At 39.0% G+C, this 13628-nt stretch overlaps 1 protein-coding gene across 2 annotated transcripts in view; it reads left to right on the plus strand.

Moving 5' to 3' along the window:
• Positions 1-9: 9 nt before the first annotated feature.
• The window catches only part of ppp3ca (protein phosphatase 3, catalytic subunit, alpha isozyme), a 27341-nt gene continuing 13722 nt past the window's right edge, over positions 10-13628 (plus strand). For both annotated transcript variants that reach the window (XM_035666088.1, XM_035666089.1), the window contains exons 1-6: positions 10-332; positions 6425-6625; positions 11969-12093; positions 12209-12320; positions 12766-12911; positions 13009-13148. In XM_035666088.1, coding sequence (XP_035521981.1) covers positions 278-332; positions 6425-6625; positions 11969-12093; positions 12209-12320; positions 12766-12911; positions 13009-13148 — 779 coding nt within the window. In that variant the 5' untranslated portion in view covers positions 10-277. The remainder of the gene's footprint in view (positions 333-6424; positions 6626-11968; positions 12094-12208; positions 12321-12765; positions 12912-13008; positions 13149-13628) is intronic.

Consider the following 13628-nt stretch of genomic DNA (forward strand, 5'->3'; position numbering starts at 1 on the left):
TCTCTCTCTCTCTCTCTCCGTGCATCCTCCCCCACATTAACAGCTTAGCACAGCAGCAGCATCAGCGGCTCCTACAGCATCCAGCATCCATCCCTGCCCGCCCGCCTCTCTGCCTGGGGAGCAGCAGTCCTACCCGGCGCAGCACCGACGCACGGAGGGGGCGCATCATCTAAGTGATGCCACAGCACCAGTCGCATTTCAGCAACTAATACTGAGAGTAGACCCCAAAAGGAAGGGAGAGAGAAAAACGCTTCAGCCACGAAGACAGCAACTGCCCATGAAGATGTCTAACGCTGACATCGCCTTAAACGCCACCGATCGGATGGTGAAATGTAAGTTAGCCTACATTTTGCGCGTGGTTACCGCTGAAGATATTACATAACATCTCAATTGTGCAGCTCCTTGGGCAGAATATGGCCTTTTTTTATTTTCATGTCGTGCATTGATGGTGTGTATGCGGCCATCAAGTTGTGCTCACGCCGCTGATGGTAGTGGGCTGCTTTGATGTTGATAAACAATCCGGGTTTCTTTGCTGCACAGCCCCCACGGAGAGCGGGCAGAAAGCGTAGAAGCAGCAGCAGTGCACTGAGAAAATATGGATTTATTTCCAAAAAAAATTTATTGCACAACTGTATTTATATTTTAGTCTTTGCTGTCACGATTTGACTGTATCTTTTCTTTGGCATGAGAGGAGAGACTGGGGGGGTAAAAAACAAAAAAAACAGCTGAATTGCCGAGCTTGTGGTAGAAGCTGGGGCAGTGATGCAGCAGGATTTCACAGGCTTTGACAGGGCCAATGGAAAGAGGAAGAGGGCATGAAATTGACATTTAATGGGGGTATATTTCACCAGGAGTGAGTCATGTTTTAATTTGATTAGAAAAGGTCTATAAGGAATCGCAAAAATCTCCATCACTAGATGTAGAGAAGGCTGCTCTGTCAGAGAATTACTGAGAATACAACTTGGATCAATGGAGGATGATGAAGTGCTCACAGTTGTGCCCTAACTCATTTAGTCCGGCTCATTTTGACCATGGATCAGCTCACAGTGCCTGAAAATATTCGCATTCAGTATATTAACGTGATGGTGAGCAGCTCAGTCAGCATTAACAACTTTGTCCTTTAGGCTACAGAGTTGTAGAAACACGGAGTAATCTACACTGTTAGATTCACTCATGTGATAATGACTGCAGGCACGACCAATGTTTGCATGTATGCGCTGCTTCAACTGACAAAGCTTTATTTAGCAATTTAAGGAACTATATTGTCAGAAAATGAGCCAGGTCCCCCCTAAGGGACCTTAACTATCTTTTTTTTAGACAGGTTTTTGGTGGAGCGCTTCATCAGACAGCAGGCACAATCACTAAAGAGTTTCCTATCACAGACTGATTTTGAAGTGTATCAAATAACACACTGTCCAAACTGCTGACACATCTCATTACATTCACCCTGTTAGCACATGATACAGCTCATTGTTTTACTAGGGCAGTATATCCATTTGTCAACCATAAAGTCCATAACAGGAGAAAGAAGTTGGTCTAAAATGTGCTTAGTTGTTGTATTTTTGAGCAAGATCTCACAACCAAGATAAAACTATTGTGGTTACTTCTTTGGCAAAGCTTTTACTGACATCCAGGCACTCAAAAAAATATCAAACAAAAGGTTTATATCAGCAAATGAAGCACAGCCAAGAATTCTGACTCAGTTTTCTGCTTTTGTAACATGGTCATGTAACATTTAGGATTTGGGGTGTGAAACAATCAAAGCATTTTTTTTTCTGGTTGAGTAAAATCATATGTATTTGTGTCATTTTTGATATTCAAGTAGCTTCAGGCTGTGTAATTTAGAAACTTGCTAAATAGCTTTATCTATGTCTCCCTATTAGATCTTATCTAGTCCCCATTAACTTGGTCTTTTTGACAAAAATAAATCATTCCACCAAAATCTTCATTTGTCTTGTTGGTCAGATGCTATTATTGTTGTATCACAAATGATTTATGCTATAAAGGTTAGAAATTGCTTGGCTAATGAACTAATATGAACGTTCCTTTTGTCACTTTTATCTGCTCCCCAATTCTCTTATTTTCAATCCCTGAAGGGCCGAAAAAAATGAGATGCACGAAGCCGAATCATGCATCATTCAGGTGATCAAAGGAAGCTATCAGGACAATGGGGATTTTGATGAGTTGAGACTGACGGTCCTTACAGTTATCGCGTGTGGTGCTGCATGTAGCAAACTACCACGGACTGACACTACAAGCTACTCCGAGTTATTTTTATCCCTTTACATATCTCTAACTTAAAGCTCAGAAAGTTTCTCTTTTCTCTTACATGTTTTAACCTGACAGAACATATCTTAAGAGATAAAATAACTGCTGGTCTGTGCAGTTTGTTTTCCACAGCACTGTCACCACTGCTGCTGTGGGCATGAAGAGGCCTATTCAGGTCAGTTATTTTAGGGATGAGGCCTTTAGTACACCTGTGAACTATCTTACTTTATTGTAGCACCTAATTTTCTTCCAATTACTGACTGATGTCCTGATTTCATAGACTGATGCAGTTGCTGTATTCCGAAAGAAATGCAATATGTTAATCTGTAACTGTTTCATCCATTGTTTGAAGTTATTAAAAAACGTTTCTTTGAATAAATAATTATGCAACAATATGATACTTAATATGTCAGCTTTAAAGTAAACAGGCCCAGTGACAGGTTTAAACATCCACTCCAGCATTCAGTAGCAAATTGATTCAACAGTTAAGATGACATTAATATTTTATTATGGTTACGATGGAGCAATAGTTGGGTTTGGCTAAAAAGATCTGCTTCTATCTACATTTTTAAAATCAGTCAAGGGGAACATAAAACCTTTAAACCACACATAAAGCAGATCTCAGCTGGCAGAGCTGTAGGGTGTGGGTGAAAAAAGCGACAAGACTCTCATGACATTATGTTAAATGCATGACACTTGGGTCTGTGCATGTTAATTGGACCTCTTACTGTCTAGTTAGTCCAATCAGATGAAGCATTCAGCGTTTCCTGACTGAACCTGGGGTTGCTCATTAGCAACACAAACCTACCATACACTTAATTTTATTTGAAGCTTGCAGAATGGATAAACCATTCTCAGGAAGACATGTTTTGGCATAAAAACGTGTACAGTACAAGCTCATACTCAACATGATTGGAAAATTTTGACTCGCGTCTACTCTGCATAAGCATTTCCAACAGCATCTATGTGAACCTCCAATGCAAATTGCAGTTTTCCGCGGCGGCGCTGGCTGTACTCCAACAGTCAGCTGCTGCTGCTGCTGCTGCTGTTGCCCGGCAACATACAGTATTTCATAGTTCAACTCTGCTCGGGTGCTGAGCAGAAGTCAGCTTTTCATCTCATTTCATCTCACCACACATCTATATCACTGTGCTTGTACTGTATGTCTGCATCTACACGTGTGTGTCTCTGAAATATGTTGTTGAAGATCATTTGTTAAGGATCTGGGTTGCTTTTTTGGGGATTTCTTTGTTATTAGTGAGCTAAATCCTTTGTTGCTCTATTCTGCCTAAAAAAAGCTTAAGTGTAATGTCCTTTTCAAAGCATCTGCATGTGGCTCCATTTCAGTTCATTTTACTGTTACTGTTAAAAAGCTGCCAGCAGTTGGAAAAAATGTGAGTAGTGTGTGTCAAAAAGTAAAATCAGTTAAAAAAGTAACTCAGGTTTCTGCATCACAGTTATTTTTCTACATGTATGTAATGCCAATTGCAAAAAACATCCAGCAAATTCATCAGTGCACAATGACATTAACTAAACTAAAGCTTGAGTGGTGACTGTGCTGAGTTTGTACTAGCTGGTAAAGTGTTAAAGTACACATCGCCATCACAGATACACACTGCACACTGTGAAAAATTTGAGTCCCATTAAATTCACTCGCTGGGGCTCGCCTCATTATCCCAGGAGCAGCGACTTTGAGATTTCTCTAGTCAAGCATTCATTATTAAAAAGCATGTTGATCATGTTCAGTTTAAGCCTGAGCTTTGAGACTCTTCTTTTGTCGTCTCTTCATTTGGCACTGCTGAGTGGCCCTGTTTGCTATGCACTGCACAGATCTGGCAAGCATACCCTTACTCCTGAATATACTACTGCTGACAGCTTGTGTTATGTGTACATATGCGCAGGGATGGAAAGAGTACTAAGACTTTACTCAAGTAAAAGAGAAAATGTAAAGTAGGTCAGTGAAAACATAGAATAAACATTACTGCATCACATTTGTATGGCCTTGCATATGATGTAATGTTATATGATAAAACTATTAAATTAAAAAACACCTTTAGTCTACAAAACAAAGTGCGTTAAAATTAGCAGCTTGTGCATTAAGCTATCATTATAATATATATATACACACAAAATAGCCTCCTTCAATGTAGCCAGAAAAGTAAGAAAAACTCAGACAACTACACAAAAATGACCAACAATAAATAAAAAGTCCTATGAAGCCCAATATTACAGCCTACTTTAGCTACTTAAACAGCAGAATAATGAACAAGGCAGCTAATACATACATATAAAGATTATATTAGTCTCTATAAACATATATATATATACGACCTGGGAATGAGAATGGGCTGTAAAGTGTGTTGGAAAAACTACAGTGGCTGCAAAACGCAAGAAAAACATGAAAGGCTCTATCCATAGCCAGTGTGTGGTTGGTCCATTTTGGGTAACTGCTACTGCATCTGTTGATAAAAGCAGCTCATTGTAAGGTAACAAAAATACAACAATTCCTATATTCAGGTGATTACACACTAATGAAAACATACCTGTGAAGATTATATTGCATTTCTGCCAATAGATCCTCTTAAAATGTTACACACTGGTAACACACTGGACCTTCATAGATATCTGTTTATAAAGATTAGCCGAAATGTAACAAAAAAATCAGAAACGATCTCTCACGTCTCGCTCCATTTTTGCATCTCAAGTTGGTAATTGGACTGTAAACAATAACCAGATATCCGTTATCCAGACAGCAGCTGCAGCTCGTAAACACACACAAAACGTGATCAACTGAATTGGCCTAGATGATCAAAAAATGCAGAAAGGCTTCACCTCACTTAAGGTAAACGACCCAAAGCAAACGTACAAGTCACCACAGGAGGATCCACCACTATGAGCATGTTAGCCTTATGATTTTAGCATTTAGCAGTTAGCCAGACCCAGCATGCACCTGTTTGTCACACAACATCAGGGGTGTGTTTGATTTGGTACATTGAATAAGTGATTATGGTACACAAAAATACGACTTGCAACTGGACTTCATGTGACTTATTTTTGTCTTTTCATCTGAATTCTTTACAGCTCCTACACTTGAGTTTTCCGTGTTAATCCAGATGATCTGTAGATTAATTTCAATACATGGGGCCATGAAAGCTTGCAGTGACAGCACACAGAGATCAGATCTAATGAATAACCTTTGCTGCCACTGAAGTAATGATCTGTGGTTGGATTTCACAGTTTCACAGACGGTCTGTTGGGTAGGTGACTGGTGCATTTTAATGGCCACAGGCTTTAGCAATCCAGGGAGAGTGCTGGATGAACAGAGTGCTTAGATGTTAGCTGAGTGTTATCCAGCACTCAGAAAATACTTAGCAAGTAACCACACATCTATACTGGAAAAACTGTTATTAACTGACTTTGGGATTTTTGTGTCGTTTTCCTCCAGTTACCGATCTTGTCTGTTGCCATTTACACATATTAAAAGTTCATAATATTAGCAGGGATATAAGAGGCTTTTATTTTCTGCATTGTACACTCAGTGTAATTTATTATATAGAATTTAATTATATTTCAAGTAAGACATACAGTATATTATGTATTGCTAACGTAAAGGAATATAACACTACATATGCAACACATTTAAAACACACTGCAGAAATAAGGGCACGCACATCAGGGGGGAAAAGCTAATTTGTAAAGATAAACATCTGTGAAGAATAATGGTGTTTGACATATATTTCTAAGGAATTTAAGATAATTCTATCTACTGTTTCATTTAAAGCTGCAAATGGCTTCTCATACTGTCATGTCCCTCTGCATATTAAGCAAAGCCATGTTTATCAACATGGTTTTCATGCCAAAGATGTACATATACCGTAAATCAACAAAGATGGATGGTTGGATGCAGCAGAAAGCACAGTAATGCCTGCAGGCGAACCATGGATGGGGATTTCACAAATAGGATTTCTGCATGAATACCTTGATGATATGTTGTCTCTATCATTCCTGAGTGGTGTTTGGCACTATTCTCTCACAACAGTGCAGAGACACAAGAATCGAGTCAAGAATTGTATCCTTGATGGCCTTAACAGTAGCCATAGTTACTGCGATGTCCCCACTGTTTAAATGTCACCATGTGCCTGTGCTCTGTCCTCAGCTGTCCCCTTCCCCTTGAGCCACCGCCTTACATTGAAGGAAGTGTTTGACTGCGAAGGGAAACCTCGCGTGGATCTCCTGAAGGCCCACCTCACCAAGGAGGGCCGCGTAGAGGAAGCCGTGGCGCTTCGAATCGTCAACGAGGGAGCAGCTATCCTGCGTCAGGAGAAAACTATACTGGACATCGAGGCACCAGTCACAGGTATTAAACCTGTTAGAAATATTTACCTGGCACTCTTCCTGCTGCACTTATAGCCAGCTGTAGGAAGCTACACCAGGAAATTGTAATGACTCAGCATTGTGGTTAAAGATATTTGATCTGGTTAGATATAATATGACATGAGGCTTGAATTACAGACAATCAGTCTCACCACTGCTACCTGCTGCTTCAGTTTGCAGTTTATTTGGCCTGCCTGTTTTTCACGTCTTACAGTAGGCAAAACATTGGCTTTTAAAAGTCTTGTGTCACCAAATGTGACACACTAAAGGAAACTTATCTCGCAACTTGCTAATATTAATGCAGCCTGCTACAGGAGCCCTGTAATAAATCTTACTGAAGTTTATAATGTTCAGTTTTTGTTATATTGCATTATACTGAGAGGCGTTAGTGATATTTTCTCTACCCCATTTATATCAATGATAGAGAGTCTGGTCTGTGGGTGTGTGACATTGTGCTACTGTTTGTTTGTTCTTCTTTTTTGGCATTTTTGGATAGTTGATAGGGAGAAGGGCGTAATACATAGACCAGACCACACCTTACATTGTTTGATGATATGCTTACATTATTATATGGAGTAGTTTACCATGTTTGCTAAATGTTCAAGTTATCTCTCTAATTTTAACATTTAAAGCTGAGGAAAACATTGTAAACTATAAAATCACTCACAAGCAAGAATGCCTCCAAAAGCACATGCTCTGTGTCAAAAGGTTGGCAGCCTGTCCAGGGTGTGATGTACCCACCCAGTCTCACCTGGTGCTGCGTGAGAGGCAGACACCATTAGCCTAAACATTATAGGTGAAATAAATACAGAGACTTTTCGCTACAGTTTAAGTTACAACAGCCCTGGAAGAATAAGTGGAACCCCACATCATAACTTATATTGTCAGGAAGCATGACCTCTTTTACCAAAATGCTCCATCTTAGCTCCTTGGCCCAAATGATTCAGTGTTCATTTTAGCGAAGTTAGCAACTATCTGGTGAAGAAAGTAGAACATTTAGCCATGCTTGCTGCTCTGTGAGGTTGTACTTGAGCTAAACGCTAACATCTACATGCTAAGGTGCTCACAATGACATGGTAAAATGCTGATGTTAGGCATAGGACTTAATAAGGAGTTGGAGGATGTGGATAGACAGTGCTGCTGTTTGTACCTGTAGTACAAAAATAAACAAGGCACCTGACTGGAGCACAAGCAGAAAGAAACGCAGATAATAGGAATGTAAATTCTCGGTGCAGGAAACTCACTTTCAGGTAGAATCGTCATTATCTTGTCAAGTGAAATAGGCCAACGATATTTCAGAAAGACTGTATGTCTTCTCCAATCAGAAACTAAATCACTGGTCTGTTATGGGTGAGGCTTTTTCAGTAATGTAGACTACTGCAGTGCTTTGACTCTGAAGTAAGTTTCAACTGCATTCTGGCTCAAAGATATTGTGCTCAGCACATGTAATGTGAGTAAAGGCACCAGTGTAAACGACAGTAGCGCGTGGATCAGGGTTTTTAGATCCAGTGTAACACTTAGGAGGATCTGTTGGCAGAAATGGAATATAATATTCATATGTATGTTCATTCATAAACACCTGAATGTAGGAATTGTTGTGTACGTGTTACCTTATGAGAGAGACCGAGGTAGCGCATCTTCTTTTCCAGACACAAAATGATTTTATCCTGTATATTCAAGTTTACCATTACGAGAAATTAATCAAGAGACTTTTTACTCTGGTTGAAGTTTTGTTGTTAAAATAATGGGTTGTTTTTTTGGATTAAATTAGCCAGGAAATTGAGAAACTAAAAAGAGCTAGTAGGTATGGATGTCCAGTCTCAGTTTTCTTTGTACAGAGTGAAATGCTTATTTGAGAAAATTGGAAAACTGCCCAGTACTAAAAGTTGGAATAAAAAATGCCTGGTCATAGTTTACTTATTCTTAGTTTTTTTTTTCAATTTTAAACAGTTTTATTTAGTAATAATAAATATTTCAACAACAAGCTTCTTTTGTTAAATTCACGAGAGGGTTTTAATTGGGGTGTCCTGTGGCCCTGTGGTTGTGCTGCATACCATATAACATCAACATTACCCGTTTGATTCTGGCCAGCTCTGCAACCCTGCATGTAATTTCCCCTCTCTCTCCTCATGTTTCTGTACCTTTACCTCTGCTAGACAAAATAAGGTTGGGATGCATTGGTAACACTGCAGCCACGGACCTTTGTTGCTCGTCTCTCTCTCTCCAATGTTTCTTGTTTGTCTGTCTCAACTGTTGCTATCCAATAAAGGCGCATCTGCTAAAAATAATTTCAATATTTATGTGGTGCTAGACACTTTGGGATAAAGCAGTCTAAATAGAGTCCTAACACTTTGATCAAATCGAAGTTACATCTTTGTCTTTGACATATCCTTGAAATACCCCTGAATAATTTGCACTGTGGACATATGATGGACCATTACAAGGCCATTCAGCTTCACCTGAAACTGTGTGACATTAAATATACATGTGATTGTCTTAATTGTCTTCCTTGAAAGCATGTACAGTGTTTAAACCGAAACAAAGGTGACAAATGGATGAAATGCACATTGACTTGAGGAGAAGTCTCTTCATCTTGACTGGTGTCAGGAAAATGGAGGCTTTATGTATTTAGTATGAAATATGGATGATGAGTATTGTGTACGGGCATTTGTAAGTGTGGAGGTCTGTTTTATATTTCTGTGAGCTTGAGTTGTGTTTGAATGTCTTTGCAGCTGTGTGTGTGTGTAGTCATACATTACAAGGCAGTGCACTTGTGAAGATTTACTTATATGGATGGGTGTTTGTGTATGTGCGTGTATGTATGTGCACATGTGTGTGTTTGATTGCTTTAGTCACACAAGCAGTCTCCCACTCACATTGCTCTAAGCTTTGAGTGGGCGAAGGCCACTGTGGAGCTGATAGGGGAGACAGAAAAGAGAGAGGAGATGGAGGATGAGTAGGAGAGAAGGAGACAGAGGAAGATGATAATGAAAAATTGAAGGCAGTAAGGAAATGAGATGTAGGTTTGCACTCCTGAGCCATAGTGTTCGCTGCAAAAAAGTATGTATCTCCCCGGGGGCTTGAGCTTTTTCTACCTCTTTGAGGTGAGCGCTTCTCATTTCTCTGTGGACGACAGAGGCCTTTCAGCCTAGGGCCATAGAAATATCTCAGCACGATGAAGACCTAAGGGTGGGAGAAATTTATACCATTATATTCTCAAACTAAAGTGCTCCAAGTACTTTCAATAGTATTTAGGGGTTTTACTACTGCTATTATGGCTGTAATTGCAGATTAAATATATATTCTTGCAGCATGAATATGCATATTCATAAATATTATTTCCATAACATATTTAGCTTACTGTTACAGGTGAAGTCGATCTTGTTTCTACTTGACACAACTAATTGGCTTTTCTATGCTGGGGGAGGTTAGTCTGTTGCATACAATAATCTAGATTAATAATGAAGAAATGTGGACATGCCCTGAGCTGTAATACATTTTTAAACTAGCATACAATATGCTTGTTTTTATATATAGCTATTGTTATTTATGCTATTGTATATGGTTACATAACATCTATATTTCATTGAACATTATACTTTATTATTAATGCCAGCCCATGTTTACTCTTTTGATATTTTAAAGTCCCCCTCCAGTCAGAAATATATTTTTCTTCTTCTTCCTACAGTTGGATGTTTGAGCTTCACTGTGCAGAATGATGTATGTGCAGAGTGTGACAGAATGTTTTCACATGCTGAAAGTGAAAAGTTCTCAGTGTGCTCACTGAAAATATAACTTTTAGGGGGCAGGCCTACAAGCTAGGGCTTTAGTCAACCAAAGAAAATCTTAGTCGACTGAAATTCTACATTCTCTTCAACAAATCGATCGGTTTGTTGGGGGGAAAAAAATCTGCACGTTATTTCGAGGTTAACTTATTCGAGCACAGTACAGTATCTGGTAGCTGCTGGCTGCCAATCAAAGTTACAGAACATTGCAAACACAATGAATTCCTGTATTTGGACCATTTAATTATATTCTTACATTCAGGGCATGTCCATCAAGTTAATTTACATACAGCAGCAACACATACACACAAATACACACTGGCAAGCAAAACAAGCTTTCGTACAACAATAAAGCTAAGGCAGTATAAAGCGTTACAGAAAAAAACTAATGAAAAAACAGTTACCATCACTCAGTATTACCATTAGACCCAAATGCCCCAGCTTGAGGCAGTACACACTTAACAGCTTGCTAAAGCATAATTCGGCTGGCCTAACAAAACAGTGACCACTAAAACAACATAAAACTTACAGCTTCCAAGTTTGAAGTTGTACCACAGATAACTGGTAACATTAAAAAATAAACTTCTATCTACTCACTTCTTGTTCTTGTAGTTTGGAGCTGAGTAAAAGTTCAGTAAGTTAAGTAAAGTCCTGCAGTCTCCAGGCGGCTTTGTTGTAAAAAGGGGGATGTCTTATTGTCTATTAAACCATACCATAATCAAAACAAAAACACATTTGTTGTCCATAAATAATGGATTAAGAAGCAATTGTCCGACTAATGAAAATTAGTCCGGACAATTGCATATCAACCGACCAACTGACCAGAAGGTGCCATCCCTATTGCAAGCATGATTTGCGAAATCACAAATAGTTTGGGAGTAAAGGTGTGATGTAGAAACTTCAAACATACGCTGAGAATGGACTTTACAGTGAAGTAGTAGACGTCTTGTGTGAGTTAGAAGGAGAAGGTGAGTTTTTAAGGATTTCAATGCGGAAATTATGTGGAAAAAACATATCAAAACACACATTAATTCAATAAGCGCTATGAGCAGACTGTTTGTACTTATGTCTTAATACATGTCTGGTGTGGATCTTTACAAGCAGCAACAGCAATCAAAACAGCATCACCTTTATCAAATATGAATTATTGAGGATATTGAGATACTGAGATGAACACAAACTGTAGCATCTCGTTGCTGCCTGCCCACCTGTCTGTCTATTTATAAAGATACCTGAGCATAAAAAGAAGATACACACCTCTGATACAAAGTGCGCTACTCTGTACTGCCATGAGATCCTGCCAGAATGTTCTTCTTGTTTTCTGTCTTCTGAACCTTCAGAACCAATAAAAAGGAGAAATGTATCTCCTGCTCTGCTCTGCAGGCGTTACACATCCACGCAAACTTGCATATCATCGTTTCACTGAATGGAATTCAACACAAAAAAGATGGATGGGAACGCAAAGCACAAGGATGCAGACAAAGATATTCAATTTGATTCTTTGATTCTGTAATGTTTGCTGTCCTTTGGTTGTTTTCCAGTGTGTGGTGACATCCATGGGCAATTCTTTGATCTTATGAAGCTGTTTGAAGTGGGAGGATCACCAGCCACAACACGGTACCTGTTCCTCGGGGACTACGTTGACCGCGGCTACTTCAGTATTGAGGTAAAACCATCAGAATATCATGAAGTTATTCATGGGGGGAAACAAACTGCAGAAAGATGATTATTTTTTGCTGCTTTTTACAGGAAATAACTATTTGTTCATATCTTTGTTTTAGTGTGTTTTATACCTCTGGTCGCTGAAAATCCTCTATCCAAAGACATTATTTTTACTTCGTGGAAATCATGAATGTAGACATTTGACAGAATATTTCACCTTCAAACAAGAATGTGAGTAGCTTTTAATCATATTGTTTTTATTTTATTTTTTCCTCTCTCTGTCTTGCTAATGTCATGTGTAGCCTGGAGCACTTTTGGTAGAAATTACAATAAATGCACCTGTCTGTTAGGACTGTTAATTCTGTATGACAGCACAGAAAAAGGGGATGAAAATGTCTGTGGACAATTGAAACTTTAAAGCTGATAACAAGACCCATTAAATATATATTAATTATTATCATAGTACATACTGTGTGCATACTCTATAATAAATATTATTTCTTAAATTTGTACTTCTTATATTTGCATATTACCTGTTTATTTCAACCTGCAAATATTTAAATATACTAGTTTTGTGTCTATATCAAAAGTGAGGAGAAACAGTAAGAAACATGCCATATTAATTTTATATGCAAACATAAACACTGTTTCTGATTACATTTCTGTCTTCTGTCAGGTAAAATCAAGTACTCAGAGCAGGTCTATGACTCATGTATGGATGCATTTGACTGCCTTCCCCTGGCTGCACTCATGAACCAACAGTTTCTGTGTGTCCATGGTGGACTCTCACCTGAAATACACACCTTAGATGACATTAAAAAGGTAATAATATGCTGCCTCTGCACTACCAGGTGTGAGTGTACGCTGGCTGTTTGTGCAGTTTTTTATAAATGCTGCATTTCTGCTTCTTTATGTAAAGTTGGATCGGTTCAAGGAGCCGCCGGCTTTTGGGCCCATGTGTGACTTGCTGTGGGCTGATCCTCTGGAGGATTTTGGCAACGAGAAAACCCAGGAATATTTCAGCCACAACACAGTGCGAGGTTGCTCCTACTTCTACAGGTGAGCTGTTTCTTCTTCTTCCCTGCAGCAACTTCAGTCCTCTGGACCATCTGGGTAATTAAAACTTGAACACTGTTGTTGTCCGTATTTGAGAAAATAACCGTACAGCTTTAAAATCCAAATTCACTAAAGGATACAGCGCATTGCTGCTTTCATGCATCAACAGTCTGAAACTTTGTGTTTTTGGCCATCTTGCATATCATAGACTGCCATTATCTTAACCCAAGTGGCTCGTTGAAGGTCTCTAATTACACTTTAGTTCTAAAAGAATTTTGCAACTCACACTGTGATTCCCTCGACAATAAATCCTGGCTCATGTACTGTATACAAAATTAACCCCATGTTAGTTGATCATGAACTCATTACACCTTTTCTGCTTCACTGGGCCATAACATTATGACCACCTGGACACCACTGTGTGTTCTGACACCTTTCTATCAGAACCAGCATTAACTTTTTCAGTAATTTGAGCTACAGTAG

Source organism: Morone saxatilis, unplaced genomic scaffold, assembly GCF_004916995.1.
Source record: "Morone saxatilis isolate NCDOM2014 unplaced genomic scaffold, NCSU_SB_2.0 Contig20, whole genome shotgun sequence".
NCBI lineage: Eukaryota > Metazoa > Chordata > Actinopteri > Moronidae > Morone > Morone saxatilis.